We start from the raw sequence: 17,124 nt of genomic DNA, 5'->3' as shown, positions 1-17,124 counted from the left end.
GATAAACCATATGTAGATTTATTGTTACCGTATCATAAATTAGAAACAATGAATAGTGTAAAAAATCTCTCCTCGCGTGGATAGATGACAAACAACTTGCTCCCTACTGTAATGGTACCTTATGGAGGCTGCCAGGGGTGGGCTGTCTTGTTGAGGGATTGCTGCAATGGTAGAACCCTCATGCAACCTACGAGATCCACAGAATTGGAGAGGGGGAGAGGTAGAGACCCAGCTTGTATGGGACCGGGAGGAGATGTAAATCCTCGACTGGGGCTGCTAACCGATTCCTCGGTGGTGGATAGCAGCAAGGCTAGCAAGCTGTGGGTGGAGTGGAGGCCAGGAGACAGCCATGCTGGAGAGGTAGTTCTACCTGAGGACCTACAGTTCATAAATCATCCTGCTTCTGCTGTGGATCTGTGTTTTTTGCACTTTTTCTGCTGCTTCTGAAAGCAGTAGTAAACGCAATTAAAAATGTTCTTTTAAAATGGGCCCCTGCAGGTTTATGCCATAATGTGCTAGTACGCACCTCATATTAGCACATTATGGCAGACTTACCTATCAAACCTAGCCCTCTAGTGCTGCACCATCACCATTCCAGCAGGTCCTGGCCACTTCTATTGTCGCCTGGTCTTCCTTCTGGGTTCATGCTCTCCAGCAACTTGGGTGGCTGGACCATGAGGACATCACTCCCGTGCATGCATGCAGGAGTCACTTTACCACAGTACTCAGAGGTAGCCATAAATGTGGTCTGAACTGCTGGAAGAGGCATTTAAAAACAGAAAAGACCAATAGGGTCCCTTCTGTTATGAAAAAAACCCCATCTGTCAGTATTTTTTAATAATTATTTAAATACCCCCCATCACCACCACCATCACCCAGTCATCAGTAGGGAACTCTGATATGAGAAAGCAAAATCCTCCTTTTATATCAAGATGGCTGCCTCCCCACAGAGACATGGGGGTGATTTAACAAAAGCAAATGGGCTGGTCACTGTGCAAGGGGATTTCCCCATAGCTTAGTGAAAGGGGTGAAGATCTGCTGACTTCCAACATCCAGTCATGTGCAAGCAAAGCTTATGTTTTTTTATTTTGCTTTTCACATCACCAGATATTCTTTGCAAAGTGGATTTCACCACATTAACAAAGTTACAAAAAAATGTTTTTGCTAAGTGAACAACCTATTTGCCTTTAGTAAACCAACCCCATAGTATAAATAAAGGCATAGTAAGTAAGTAAATTACTGAAGGATCAGCTGTAAGGAGCCTACAGGCAATACTAGTGACTAATCTTGCACTCGTATTGCCTTTTTTGAACAGTTCTCTGGGTCTCGCCAAAGGCTGAGGTCTATTCTTCATTATAGGTGCTAATGGGGTTGGAAAGAAACAGTGGCCATAACCTTATATGTTTAGTCACTTTTTTTCTGCTGTGGTGCACATCTGTTTGTTTTACACACATAGACTATTCAAAATATACAGCATACTGTTGAATAAATCATTCTTAAACACCTAAAGTTACTTACTTCTTAGTAGAGGAGGAGTTGTTGGTGCAATAAAGGTCACCTTGGAGGATTGCTCTGCACCTATAAAAGGATTATCAATAGGTTATTAATAACAATGATATCAAGGATGATTTAAAAATGATTAACATACATAAATGAACATAAACATAAAACCCTGCTTAAAGCGTTTGTTACCCCAACACTTCATATTCCTGATATGTGCCTGCTATACCATGTGCTTGTATGAGAAAGTATCTTGTTCTCTTTGTATTGCTTCCTTTGTGTGAAATCTCTCGTGTTCCTGCCAATCCCTCTGCTTTCCTATTAAAAACTGACCACACTAAGCAGTAGAACACACCATGATCAGTTCTCTAGCTATGCTGGGATTTCAGGTGATCGCTTACAATCAGATTTACTAAAACTGGTGCACAGAGAATCTGGTGCAGCTGCGCATAGTAACCAATCAGCATCTAACTTCAGCTTGTTCAATGAAGCTTTGACAATAAAACCTAGAAGCTGATTGGTTATTATGCACAGCTGCACCAGATTCTGTGTGCACCAGTTTTAGTAAATCTCCCACATTGATGGATATGTAGTAAAGGCTAAACTTCTTGCAGAAGGAAATTGCAAGTTCTCAAATGCTATATGCCTTTATGATTTCTTTGCTTCAAAGTCTTATTAATCTTTTAAAAAACAGGCATAGAGAATTGTACTTATGCAGGCAAATTAAGCAGCTTTAATCTGCCCACACAGCCGGCATTCACAGGTTCACATTCATTCACAGAGATTTGTGAAAGCATAAACTAGAAGTCCCATCTGCTACCGCAGGATATGGGCTTGTAGTTCTCAATGGAACACAAGTGTGGTAATCGACACACTCATAGTCCATTCATATAATATAACAGTGTAGCGCTACTCCCATCCAGATGGAATAAAAAACACATTACAGCATAAAAAAAATGCTGTATTCCAACGGTGTCATCCAGAAGGTAAATCAATCCCATGCACACCCATAGTTCATTGACACTTCCTCCAGCTTTCCAACTGAAAGTCCATACCTTGGTACTGAAGTAGAGCTGAAGGAAGAGCCTACAGATGCCTGGCATTGCACCCGCCATCCACTGATGGCAGGTGCAATGCTTTCCAGGCTCTTATGGAAAGAAAGTAATACATGCACATTTTTTTTCCTGCAAATATGGGTGTATTTATTATTTTTTCTAAATGATAGACTTAGCTACTAGGTATTATTTTCTTCAAAAGGATGATGCTCTATTAAATGTTCTTAGCAAATGATCCCTAAAAACTCAAAAAATTCTTGCCCCTTTTCCCCATGTTGCTATTACAGGCTCAAAAGTGGTCCTCACAATGATATCCATGAGGAGCACATGAAGGGCTTAGGGCCCATTCACACTTTGCTGTTCTTGTGCGATCCATTAGCCTAACGTACTGCATTGAAAAAGTGTGATTCAGACCTCAGTGTTCCTGCTCACAAAAGGTTGCCTGTTAACACTATTAAGAGCATGTATTGCTACATATGAGCTCCTAGTGAGTCATGTTTGTGAGAGATGACAAAGGAATCCTCCTTGTGTATTGCAATTATTTGATCTCCTTCAGTGCAAGGATTATGAGTGGCAGAGTACCATTCAAATTTGATTGTGTTAATGCTGTCTGTGACTTTTACATTTCTATAATTCAGGTATGAAATGTGTGTGTAGCAGTATTACATTTGGATGTTTTTTCCACGATGTTGGTGGTTGAAATGACTTACTCTTATCATAACTGTTCCTCTGATTGTGGTACCAAGAATTGTCTGCTGCGCTGGAATCCTGACTTTGGACAGATTTGGACATCTGCTGCTTATTGCCAGTAAGAGGAGATTCACGGCTGTTCCCTTCACCTGCAGTAACAATTCAGAATTATATATCCCATATACTGAAATTCTGTTTTAATAAAACAGTTGTATCTTTATTAAGATGGCGATTCATATTAAATTAGAACTCTTAGTAGTTTGGAAACATTATAAATATGCTCATTACCTTGGAAAAAGATCATAGTACACCTCCTGATACCTTCATCTTCCTTTCACTGGAGGGATAGCGCCATCTTTTTCAGTCTCTCGTTCTAGAGCCAGGGTACTGGCCAATAAATGACACAACCATAGGTCATGTTCCCTCCACAGTAGCCTTATGTTCTGGGCTGTGTCAGCATATGTTGTTTCACATAGTTACATTAAACAACAGTACCAGGCATGGCTAAACTAGAGCAGATTGAGTAAATGCCTCCTTCTGACTGCAGCAAACCAATGACATAATTCTTCCAAGATGTTCCTCTAAAGCTGGCCATACATTGATCAGGATTTGTTTGTTTTAGAAGGGCTGACTGAATTTCGATGAGTGCCAGAAGGAGATCGTTTGATCAACTTTTGTCGACAAAAGAATGTTTTCAAGCAGTGACTGCAGCCACTGACCGTGAATTCTGAATGTCGCGGCTGAATGGATTTCTCAAGGAATCAGTTTTTTATTTTTCTTTCAGCCAGTCTATGGCCACCTTAAGGCTCAGCTGACTTCTATTTAATTATATAAGTATTTTTTTTATGATATTTTGCTGCATATTGTGACATGTAAGGATTTCATAAGCATGCAGACTTGTAAAATGACCAACAGGTCCACTTTGAAAGAGAGTTTCCCAAAACAAGTATGAGTGAAAACAAGGAAAGTGAGAGTGAAATTATGACTTCTAATCTGCATACATATTCTGGGACACTGACCCAGAAAATACTGAAGCATTGGATCAGGATGAAAGACGAGCAACACGTATTATCAGAAGCTTGTATTACAGTGGGATGAGGTGCAGGGGTCTGGATATCAGAATTATCTCTGCTGTTTCACAACTGTGTAGCTTGTCAATCATCACCTGGCCACACCTAGTCCTCCCACTGCTTTCTGGATTTGCAGCACTGCCTCTGTTACTGAAACTCTCCCAATGTGAGCTGCAGAGACTGGGGGGGGGGGGGGATGTGTGATATGGTGCAGTCACAGAGGGTAATTTCATCTCTTTCTTTAATTTATGAGGCTTGTACATCACATAGTAACTGGATTTTGTTCTTGTTCACATTATCATACAGGCGCCTTTAGTTATTCGTTAATGGTAGCTATAAAACACACAGGACAGGTGTTTCAGTACAGCAGTTCTCAGGTGGCATGTGAGGCATGTCACCCGTGTGGATTAAACTCTACATTTATCATATCATTACATGCCTGTGGCATACAGACGGATATGTGCATCCAACAGCTACATAGACAGCATCAAGTAGGATGGTGCTTCTCAAATGATGCGACAAATTCTGTGTGTGCAGAAACCGTGTCTTCACCTAGTTAACCAAACTACAGGTGAGCGTAAACTGAAAGAACATTATTTGCAGTTATGTACATCACTGAATGGGGTTGTTTACCCAATTGTGTAGATATTGGCTTTGCATGGTCTGTAGTATGTTTCCACATTGGAAGATTTTGTTGGTTTTAAACCTTGCTGCATAATGGCATCAATGTACGTTTTACGCTTATATGTTGATAGATCTTGTTTTTTTTTGTCAGTTTCTGCTTACTTAGCTGGAAAAAGTTGACTAGCACTGGGAGGTTTGTATGGAGCAAGAATCTCAGAAAATTATGTAAACTGTCCATGTAATTATTGACTTTTGGCTAAGAACTGTGTGCTTACTGCTGTTCGTATGACAACTGAGAAAACATTAGACGGGTGCAAAGCAAATACAGTTATGGCTAATCTGATTGCACAGCCAAACCGGCTGTGGCTATACTTGACTTTGGTTTAACCACTTCAGCCCCGTAAGAATTTACCCCCTTCCTGACCAGTGCGTTTTTTTGCCATTCGGCACTGCGTCACTTTAGCTGACAATTGCGTGGTCGCGCGACGTGGCTCCCAAATAAAATTATCGTCCATTTTTTTCCCACAAATAGAGCTTTCTTTTAGTGGTATTTTATCACCTCTGCAGTTTTTATTTTTTGCGCTATAAGCAAAAAAGCGGGACAATTTTGAAAAAAACGCATTATTTTTTACTTTTTGCTATAATAAATATCCCCAAAAAATATTTAAAAAAACATTTTTTTTCCTGTTTAGGCCGATACGTATTCTTCTACATATTTTTGGTAAAAAAAAATCGCAATAATCATTTATTGATTGGTTTGCGCAAAAGTTATAGCGTTTACAAAATAGGGGATAGTTTTATGGCATTTTTATTATTAATTTTTTTTTTACCAGTAATGGCGGCGATGAGTGATTTTTATCGTGACATTATGGTGGGCACATCGGACATTTTTGACAGACCATTGTCATTTATACAGCAATCAGTGCGATACAAATGCACTGATTCCTGTGTAAATGACACTGGCAGTGAAGGGGTTAACCACTAGGGGGCTAGGGAGAGGTTAAGTGTGTCCTAGGGATGTGTTACTAACTGTGGGGGGGCGTGGCTACATGTGACACATCACTGATCTCTGCTCCCAATCACAGGGAGCAGAGATCAGTGACACTGTTACTAGGCAGAACAGGGAGATGCTTGTTTACATTAGCATCTCCCCTTTCGTCCTCTCCGTGAGGCGATCGCGGGTATCCCCGCGGCAATCGAGTCCGCTGGACCTGCGACACGACTCACGGAGCTCACTCGGCACGCATACAAAGGGATGTATGGGTACGCCCATTTGCCCAGCCGTGCCATTCTGCCGACGTACATCGGGAACCGGTTAATGAGTGTAATGGGGCCCCCATAGTAAACCCATTTCAGGACCAAATCGTTTTTTCCTATACTCTCCATCTCAAAAGCAATTCCTCTAGTGATACAGAATACTTTAGGTTCCCAAACAAAAATGAGTATGTAGCCAGGCAGTACTGGCCTAAGTGAAGTTGATATCTATTGCTCCCTGTCCATAATTATGTCATATTAGCAAGAGACAATTTGTAAGCAGATGCACCTGCTCTGGTCATATCTTAGGAAAACCATGGCCATTGTCCTCAAATCTATTTTGGATGATTTATTTTTAGTGCCTGCTCTGTGCCCACATAGATGCAATTATGTACCGATCCAACTGTTAATGGTCAAGGTAATCTCACACCTAAATTTAATTTGTTTATGCCTCTTGTGTTTGGTTATCAGAAGCAATTCACAGGCATGACCCCAAAGACAACACTACTTTTGTAAATGTTTTTATCTAGATAAGCATAAAAATAAAGCATATTCCTAGAATATCTGGTGAACAATCAGCAAGTAAGTGATATCAAAAACAGTTTTAGCCAAGCAACCCAATAATAAATAAAAATCGCTCTATGTCTGACCAGTTTTATTGATAGAGAATGGGGGGGTCTTACCTAAGCATAGAAGGTGTAGGACTTTATAACCTTGAACTTTTGACAGCCTCCTGGCAAGGTCTGCCCCCCCCCCCAACACACACACACACCATTATGTGCATTATGTGCCACAGATTTATTGGCAGGTTTCACCTCTCTAGTTGTTGTACAATATATGTTTTCATGCCCTTTGGGGCTTTTGATTAGTCTAGAACCAGGGGCGGACTGACCATTGAGCGACTCGGGCACTGCCTGAGGGCCCTGGGCCACTAGGGGGCCCCATCAAGGTTGCCAGCCTCAGTAAAACCAGGGACAGTATGTATAAATCTGTGTTTTTTTTACATCTGTCTGTGTATACTGTGTGTACATGTATGTGTATACTGTGTGATTGTATACTGTGTGTGTGTATACTGTGTGGCCCCATAATCTCTGATTGCCTGGGGGCCCCATAATCTCCTATTGCCCGGGGGCCCCATGAGTTATCAGTCCGCCCCTGTCTAGAACTGATATTCATTCAGAACGGGCATTTAGATGAGGTTATAATAGTTCAGTGCTCACAAATCATCTGTATTAGCAAGAGTGTTTTGCCCAAAATGTGATTAATGTTGTTTACTGTTATGATGGAAGAAGTATGTGTTTTTTTTATCCTAATAAAGCTGTGGCCTTGCCCATGCCAACATCATTGGTATTACGCATTGTTAGAGCTGTTTTTTTTTTTTTTGCATTCCTATTTCTGTAGATTTGCCCATAATGTTGTTGATCAGGCCATTTTCATTGAAAAGTGGAATACTCAAGAAATCTAAATTACATTTCTTTGATCAGATTTACAGCACATATATTCTCACCTGAGCTAGATTGAGCCTTCAGGACAGTTTTGCTTGATTTTCCAGAAGAATCTCCACCTGGAAAAACATCATAAATGAATGTCACTATTTATCTGCTTTTTTTCCTGCCCTCATTATTGCTTACAAAGATTTGTTAGAACGTCACTATGCGACCTAACCAATCATGTCTCCTTTAAAATGAGCACACTGAAGCTGGCCATAGATGGTTCGAATCTCAGGCAGTTCAGCAGGAACCATGTATAGGCAGGCAGAATGTACCCAAGATTATTGATCGATCAACTTGGGTACAACCAGCCTGTCAGATTTTACATGTGATTATTGCTAGCTGCTAGGGGACCACAATGGCTCTGAGGAAGGGATTCCCCCATCAACACTGACTGTTGTTGCAGGAAAGAAAATCACTTTGTCTATGGTCACCTTTAGAGCTGAACTCCAGATAAACAGCTAAACATACACGTGATATACAGTATAAATACATATATAAAAGGGGGCTGTTTTCATTGTCAAATTATTTGTATATCTGTTCACAGCAGGATATTGTGAAAACATGCCTGGTAATGTCCAGTAATGTATATTATGTGAGCCGGTGAGCTGTACTATGGATTCCATATGTCTGTAGATTTGGCCATAATGTTGTTGGTCAGGCCATCTTTCACAAAGAAGCTGAATACTCAAGAAGTCTAAATTACACTTCTTTGATCAGATTTACAGCACATATATTCTCACCTGAGCTATATTGAGTCTTCAGGACAGTTTTGCTTGATGTTTCAGAAGAATCTCCGCCGGGAGAAATATCATAAATTAACGTCACTATTAGGGCCCTTTCACACAGGTGGTCTGCCCAGCAGACTCCGCTTTGCTCAGTGGAGGATCTCTCCGCTGATCCCTGCTGAGCAGGCGGATGACAGGTTTGTCTCTGCTCACTGCGCTGAGATGGACCAGTCAGAGCCTTGCTCCCCTCCAAAGGGTGAGATTGGATGAAAATGGACCGCCTGTCTAAGGCCCCTTTCACACGGGCTTTCCGATCAGGTCCGCCAGTTTTTCAGGCGGACCTGATCAGACAATCTATTCACCTCTATGGAGCAGCAGATATCAGCAATGACATGTCCACTGACACCCACTGCTATGCGATTCAATCCAATCTGTCTGGAGGATTGGATGGTATCGGATGAAAACAGACAGGCGGTCCGTTATCATCCAATCTCCCCATAGAGGAGAGCGGGGCTCTGACAGGTCCTTCACAGCACAGTGAGTGGAGATGGACCTAATCAATCATTTGTTCTTTTAAATGCACACATTTAGATCTGAACTCCAGACAATCAGCTAAACATACAGATAATATATAGATATCTATATCAATCTATATATATAGATATATCTATATAGATATCTATATATAGCTATATATATAGCGATATATAGATCTATATAGATATATATATAGATATATATATATCTATATATATATAGCTATATATAGCTATATATATATATAGCTATATATAGCTATATATATATAGATATATATATATCTATATATAAAAGGAGGCTGTTTTAACTGTCAAAGTATTTGCATATCTGTTCACACCATGCCTGTTAATGGCCAGTAATGCATATTATGTGTGCTAGTGAGCTGTGCTGTGAATAGCACCCCAATTCACCTTCACAATGTCCATGTGCTGCACCAAAGCACAGTACAACACAAGGAGTTTGATTTACTAAAACTGGAGAGTGAAAAATCTAGTGTACCTCTGCAAAGAAACCAATCAACTTCCAGGTTTTTTTTTTTTGTTAAAGCGTATTTGAACAAGTTGAAGTTACAAACCGATTGGCTACAATGCAGAGCTGTACCAGATTTTGCACTCTCTAGTGTTAGTAAATCAACCCCGATGTGTCCTGTGCATTGCAGAGATCTGCAAAAAAAATGTAAACATCACCTATTTTTTCATGCATTGAGGTGCATTGTAGACCATTTATTTGGAATGAGCTGCCTAATGTAGCATACAACAATGGTCATCAAAGCAAGTGAAGGAATGCACTGCAGCATGCTGTGCTTTGGTGTGAACAGGCTCTAAAGCTTTGGCAATGAAGTAAGGTGAAGTGCAAGGGAAGCTACTTCTTGACAGGCTGGGATGTTAGACATATGCACAGATTTATTTAATTTAAATTTACACTTTAATAAGCCAAGTAGTTAGTTTAAAGGTTAACTATTACTTTGAATATTGTCATATTTACTAATGACCTTATAAACAAATTTAGTTTTTTAGGGGGTTAATGTTTTAGTGCTTTAAACAGCAACTTGCTGAATGTAAAGGTTTACTGAGCCACTAGGTTGGCACTCTGGAAGAATGGTCATATATCATGTTTTTCCTTGTCACTGAAAAGTATACCTAGAGTAGATGCGTAATTTGTTGCATCATTCTGCTATTTATAAGTTCATATTTCTCCATGAGTGTTTATTGTGTTTTAATAGAAGCATTTAAGCATACTCCAAAAACTAGATGTATGACAGCATGTAAAATCTACAGCCAGTTGTTCACTTGACACTCACATGAACAAAAAAAAAATTATATTACTTTTACACAGATTATAAGAAATGGATTTTCAGGTGATGGTATACACAAAAGTTGCATATCTCTTATTTGCTCTGTTTTATTATTTTTAAACAGGCATAGGTTTTTAGATTTATAGAATAGGACATGGGTAATCTCTAAATGCTTGTGTGTACACAAACCATTAAAAGCAAGAGCAAAAAGATCAACAGCTCTTTGCTGAGTAAACCTTTCCTGAGAGGAGTATGTAGGCTGCCTTTGCTGACAACTGCCTGAATAATGCTAATTGACTGGGTTTATTGCTGATTCTCTGGCTCTGGAATTTTCTGCCTCACTGAAAAAAAAGTGTACAACTCAGGAAAATCAGAAAATTGTCAGAAGTTTATATCTGCTTACATGTTCTTGGTTAATGGATGAGAGTACTAAGCAAGAAGGTCAGCATAACAAAAAAAGGCAATTATCCTCTGCCAAATGAGAAGCCAGCAATGACAGCCTCCATGTTTCTTGAGGAAATTTTTTCTTTAAAGCTCAATTGAACCTTCTTAATTTATTATAGTAAATTATAGTAATCCAGTCAGGCTGCATATACAGTAATGCATATGCCACTTTTTCTATTTTTTATATCTGCTAAGTGCTGTAGCAAGGGTTAAAAATGTGTTGTTAGAATGTGGTCTACATGTGTTGTTAGAATGTGCTAAAAATAGCGGCGCTTTACCGCAGACGCACCTCCCGCCCCAGTGTGAAAAGGGGCCTTAAGGGATCGCCTAAAAGTGGACTACATTCTAACAAAACATTTTTCACCCTTGCTACAGCACTTAGCAGATATAAAAAATAGAAAAAGTGGCATATGCATTACTGTTGGATTTGCGACGCTATTCAGCCACTAGCGGGGCGGTTTTACCCCCCGCTACCGGCCGAAAAAGGGTTAAAAACCACCGCAAAGCGCCTCTGCAGAGGCGCTTTGCCGGCGGTATAGCCGCGGTGCCCCATTGATTTCAATGGGCAGGAGCGGTGGAGGAGCGGTATACACACTGCTCCTTCACCGCTCCAAAGATGCTGCTAGCAGGACTTTTTTTACCGTCCTGCTAGCACACCGCTCCAGTGTGAAAGCCCTCGGGGCTTTCACATTGGAGAGACAGCAGCGGCTGTTTCAGGTCGGTTTGCAGGTGCTATTTTTAGCGCAATAGCGCCTGCAAAATGACCCAGTGTGAAAGGGGTCTAAAACTTTTCTCTTTAGAGAAGCCTATCCTGCTCTTACCTAACAACTGTACATTTATTTTATCCCACAGCTCATCCCTCACAGCAGAGGCGTTGATAGGGGGTGGCTATTGGGGCTATAGCCCCGAATCTGGGGCCCATAGCCCCGAATCTCTTGCCGCAGGGTCCCTGCCTAACCTGTGGCGGGCAGGCTGGCTGCATGAGAGAGGCGGAGGAGAAGAGAGAAGTGAGTGGGCGGATGAGCAGATGACATCATCTCTCTCCAACCGCTCCACATCAGCGATCTTCACAGCCGGGCCTCTTCAATGTGGGAGAGAGGTGCAGAGAGATTATATCATCTCTCACTGCCCGCCACATATCAGTGCTCTTCCACCCTCACAGCGCGGTGGAGTGGAGGTCACGTCATTCCTGTCATTGGTGGAGTTCCACTCTGCAGCCAGACCCTCCTTGCTTCGATGTTGAAGGTGGGGCGGTGAGCACCGAGATGACATCATCTCTCACTGCCTGCCCCGCATCACCGCTATCCTGCCCTCACTAAATGGACCAGTGCTGCCAGCCTGCCACCAATGCAGCGACAATGCACATTTGGTGGTACTGGCTGGCATGGCAAGTTACAATTCACATCAAATGCAAACAATAATATAACTGCGCTAACCCAGTGAAAAGAAAAGTTACAATCCACATCAGTTGGCAAGTGACAATCCACATCTAGTACCAGGTGATGTTGCAAGTGACAACCCACATCTAGTGGCAGGTGACGTGGCAAGTGACAATCTGCCAAAGGTGGCAGGTGATGTGGCAAGTGACAATCTGAAAATGGTGGCAGGTGACGTGGCAAGTGATAAGCCACATCTGGTGGCAGGCGACATGGCAAGTAACAAGCCGCATCTGGTGACAGGCGACGGTGGCAAGTGACACACCGCACCTGGTGACAGGCGACGGTGGCAAGTGACACACTGCACCTGATGACAAGCGACGGTGGCAAGTGACACACTGCACCTGGTGACAGGTGACGGTGGCAAGTGAAAAACTGCACCTGGTGACAGGTGACGGTGGCAAGTGACACACTGCACATGGTGACAGACGACGGTGGCAAGTGACACACTGCACATGGTGACAGGTGACGGTGGCAAGTGACACACTGCACATGGTGACAGGCGACGGTGGCAAGTGACACACTGCATCTGGTGACAGGCGACGGTGGCAAGTGACACACTGCATCTGGTGACAGGTGACGGTGACAAGTGACACACTGCACCTGGTGACAAGCGACGGTGGCAAGTGACACACTGCATCTGGTGGCAAGTGACATGGCCAGGGCTCCCACTGATTCTGCATTATGATGAGTTGAACCACTTGCTTACCACTGGTGTGCCCCCCCCACGGGCCTGCAAAAAGGTTGGTGACCGCTGCTATGGGCTCTAGCCCCAGATCTTTTGCAGACCTAGCAACGCCCCTGCCCCACAGTTATACCTTTTGTATTGCTTGACACTCCCTCTTAGATTGTAAGCTCTAACGAGCAGGGCCCTCCTGTATTGAAATGTATTGTAAGTGTACTGTCTGCTCTAACGTTGTAAAGTGCTGCGCAAACTGTTGGCGCTATAAAAATCCTGTGTAATAATAATAATAATAATAATGTAGGAGAATCTCACGCTCAGGAAGCAGCCTGGCTCTTTGACATGCCTCCAGAACAGATATTGTACAACACCTCTCAGGGGGGGCAGGGACATTGTTTAGTAGAGCAATGTTCAGTAGGGCTTGTCGGACCACAGGAGAGCTTGTGTATGAGAGCCATGGTCCGACATTGTAATAAGCTGGCAGCACAGGGCTTTTTAACCTTTGCTGCAGCTCTTAGCTGGTGAAAAGGGGCCATATTCATTACTGTATATGCATTCTATCTTTACTACAGTGATGATTTAGTCCTGGGCTTTAACTGGTAATCATGATAAAGTATTTTGGGTCTTGGTTGGAGTTTTACTAGTTAGCTGTTTTCATTTTTCAGTTTTCAATTTTCCTTTTGATCCTTAAACATTTGTATTTACGTAATATCCATTTAATTTATGCAGAAAAGTGGCGTGATTTTACACTGTAGATAATATTTGTTACATGTCTTGATACTTTTGAGAATGGATATATGACTCACTCCACTCTTTTCACATGACAGCTCTGGTGTTTGGCAATTGGCATATCCCTGTCACATGTAGTAGAGATTTCTCAGTCCTGTCTAGAGTGATTTGGAGCTTAAAGAGGGCTTTCTTTCCTTTCTTCCAGTAACTGAATAAAAATATATGGGAATAAGGGAAGGGTGGGTATGTGCTTTTGGTTTTCCCTGCAAAGCATGGGTTTGCTTTAAGTTATTAAAAAAATACATTTTTTTCAAATTCCAGCTTTTGACGTTTTCCAACATGCAGAAATAGAACCTTACCTGATAAGTCACTATTTACATCTTGCTGTACGACCTTTTTGCTTGACATTTTCAGTGCTGCTGTATAAAGTAATTTTCAGTGTTATTTGTTGTAATACATAATAAAGTCAGCATTAGTTGATTATTAGTACTACCTTTTTTGTACTTTAAATAAGTGCCTCCTTTACAGATCTTAATGGTTACACTCCTCAAAAACGTTATATGGTCAAACTAGTGAGTGCAATTTGCAGCAGTGTTATACACGTTTATATCAGTCCACCCTAAAGTGATATATTAGTTTGAGTTTGTTCAGCCTATTTGAAGGACAGTTAAACTGCAAATATTCCTGCCATAATTTCCAACTCTTTTCCTGTCCACCTGGTAGGTTTGAGTGCTGCTGCCTACCTTTGTGTGATCCAGAAGCTCTTACTGCCTTCTACATTAAATAAACTAAATAATGAAAATCCAACAGAGAACATGGTACCTCTATTGACCAAATCTGGTGTATAGACCTAGGAACTCAAGTGCAAATATCTCACGAACAGAGTGCCCAAAAAAAAAAACCTCAAAATGTCAAATTTAAGTATTGGGTGGACCAATCCTTAAACCTTAGATCGCTTTTTTCAATGAAAGTTTATAAGTGTTTTACAGGGATGAGCCGAACACCCCCCTGTTCGGTTCGCACCAGAACATGCGAACAGGAAAAAAGTTCGTTCGAACACGCGAACACCGTTAAAGTCTATGGGACACGAACATGAATAATCAAAAGTGCTAATTTTAAAGGCTTATATGCAGTCTTATATGCAAGTTATTGTCATAAAAAGTGTTTGGGGACCTGGGTCCTGCCCCAGGGGGCATGGATCAAGGCAAAAAAAAGTTTTAAAAACAGCCCTTTTTTCAGGAGCAGTGATTTTAATAATGCTTAAAATCAAACAATAAGAGTGTAATATCCCTTTAAATTTTGTACCTGGGGGGTGTCTATAGTATGCCTGTAAAGGGGCGCATGTTTCCCGTGTTTAGAACAGTCTGACAGCAAAATGACATTTCAATGGAAAAAAGTCATTTAAAACTACTCGCGGCTATTGCATTGCCGGTCCGACAATACACATAAAAGTTCATTGATTGAAGAGAAGAGCGGGAGCCTCCCCCCCATGCCATGGGTGTGGAGCGGCCCGAGGAGAAGAAGATAGAAGACACCGCGGAGGAGATGCTGGACGAGAACGCCGGAGGAAGAACCAGAAGAGCCAGAAGAACCAGAAGAAGATGAAGGAAGATAGAAGAAAGAAGAAAGAAGAAGCATTTAAATAAAGGAATTGTCAAAAACTGTCTCTTGTCATTTTTAACATTTTTGACAGTTTTTTAGTGAAATGGTAGGGGTACTTTTGTACCCCCTTACCATTTCACACGGGTAAAAGCTTCGAGTTCGAGTTCGACTCGAACTCGAAGCTCATCCCTAGTGTTTTATACCAATTTATATTATTCTTCCCAGATGTAAGATAAGGAAAATAATACGGCAGTAAAATCACTATTAATAGTAATATACCTATTATTAATTATTTGTCAGGAGTCTCTTAGATTGTAAGCTCTAACGAGCGGGGTCCTCTAAATCCTCCTGTATTGAATTGAATTGTAACTGTACTGTCTGCCTTAACGTTGTAAAGCACTGCGCAAACTGTTGGCGATATATAAATCCTGTATAATAGTAATAATATTTTAGAAAATTCAAAACATTCTGGTATTGTTCAAGAACAATTTTGGTCATAATTTTATAGTCATTGACATTATGAATTGTTTTAACCCTCATCCAGTTAAGGTTAAACCCAAACATTTAACTCTGTTAAAAGAGAATAGCTAAGACTTTATATATGCAAAAAATGGTAGATTAGTTGAATTGTACAATGACCTAAAATCATAAAAATATAAAAATTAATGATTTAAAACATACAGGATTTATGATAATAAAATTAGTACTTCTAGGCAATTAACTGATATGTATAATGTTGCAAACAATAAAAAATAACAGGTGTGATGCAATACCCTTTAGTATGATATAACACACACATTTTAAGCAATTTAACAAAACCCCTTTTGCCTAAACAACTAAAATTACCCCTCCAGGGCTAATTATGAAACAACACATGATCAGTGTTGGACAGATCCTGAAACAACACAGGATCAACCCTGGCAGCACATCAACACATATGCTATATTTTATTGTATGCCCTATAGCTGCATACATAGGTGTTAAACTCAGATGTGCAATGTGTATCAGACTAAAATTTTTGGTTGGCATCACATGAGTTTTTCCATTACTTTTCATTTAAATTTCTGTTCATTTAAACATTAGCTATGATGCAATGTTGAGTAAAATTTACAAGTGGAAAGTGAATTTTTTATGCATCCGAGCATATTATGTCTAGGACTTCCAAAAATGTTAAAATTGAAAAAGGTCAGTATCACTTACCTTGTGCTGGAAGACATGTATTCACTATTAATAAGGCACATATTGATATCCAGAGGCCCCTGGAGGTCCCCATTTTTTGCAGCTCGTGAGATGAGCTGAATGTCGAAAGCTGGCACTGTTTCTGTGCACCAAATGTGGTATTTATAGCAAAAAATGTCCCTTTCCACGGCCACATGTTGAGGACAGAGGAAACTAGAGATGGCCATTGACGTCAAATGCTTAACCTGTTACTCTATAGATCCAGGATGTTTTGCTAAATAAATCTTAGAAGTGATGAAGAGTCAATGGAAGAAATCCCCTAAACAAATGGTAAATACGTAAAGTACCTGCTGAAGAAGGAAAATACTGCAAAGAACTGTTTAGAATAGGATCTTCTAAGGAGTAATGTTAAATGAACCATATGGTTCCTAAGAAAGTTGTGTACATACTTTAAGCCTATTTTATGGAAATAACATACATTATTTATAAAGAGACTTTTTGGATAATGCATGATTGCATCGCTAAATATGAAAAAAATTGTGTAAATTTACCAGTTAACAATGGTAAACAAAGCTTTCAAAACTTAAGATTTAATTTATTATAGATTGAAAGCTGAGAATTTATGATCATCATGCTATTTATCATAATCATGTACAGTGCATTGAAAAAGTATTCATATCCCTGGAAATTTTCCACATTTTGTCATGTTACAACCTAAAACGGAAATGTATTTCATTTTGATTTTATGTGATAGACCAACACAAAGTGGCACATCATTTCCAAGTGGAAGGAAAATGATAAATAGTT

General features: G+C 40.6%; 1 protein-coding gene across 42 annotated transcripts in view; it reads right to left on the bottom strand.

Annotated features, from left to right (window-relative positions):
- LOC141112193 (uncharacterized) overlaps positions 1–16,437 on the bottom strand; it is a 114,168-nt gene extending 97,731 nt beyond the window's left edge. For all 42 annotated transcript variants that reach the window (XM_073604738.1, XM_073604746.1, XM_073604754.1 and 39 more), the window contains exons 1-5: positions 16,339–16,437; positions 13,896–13,955; positions 7,701–7,757; positions 3,266–3,394; positions 1,519–1,578 (exon numbers count right to left, since the gene is read on the bottom strand). In XM_073604738.1, the coding sequence (XP_073460839.1) occupies positions 1,519–1,578; positions 3,266–3,394; positions 7,701–7,757; positions 13,896–13,955; positions 16,339–16,411 (379 nt within the window). In that variant the 5' untranslated portion in view covers positions 16,412–16,437. The remainder of the gene's footprint in view (positions 1–1,518; positions 1,579–3,265; positions 3,395–7,700; positions 7,758–13,895; positions 13,956–16,338) is intronic.
- Positions 16,438–17,124: the final 687 nt, after the last annotated feature.

The sequence above is a fragment of the Aquarana catesbeiana genome, linkage group LG11, assembly GCF_042186555.1.
Source record: "Aquarana catesbeiana isolate 2022-GZ linkage group LG11, ASM4218655v1, whole genome shotgun sequence".
Taxonomy (NCBI): Eukaryota; Metazoa; Chordata; class Amphibia; order Anura; family Ranidae; genus Aquarana; species Aquarana catesbeiana.
Note: the sequence above shows the minus strand (reverse complement) of the source record. Positions and strands in the feature narration are given on the sequence as shown.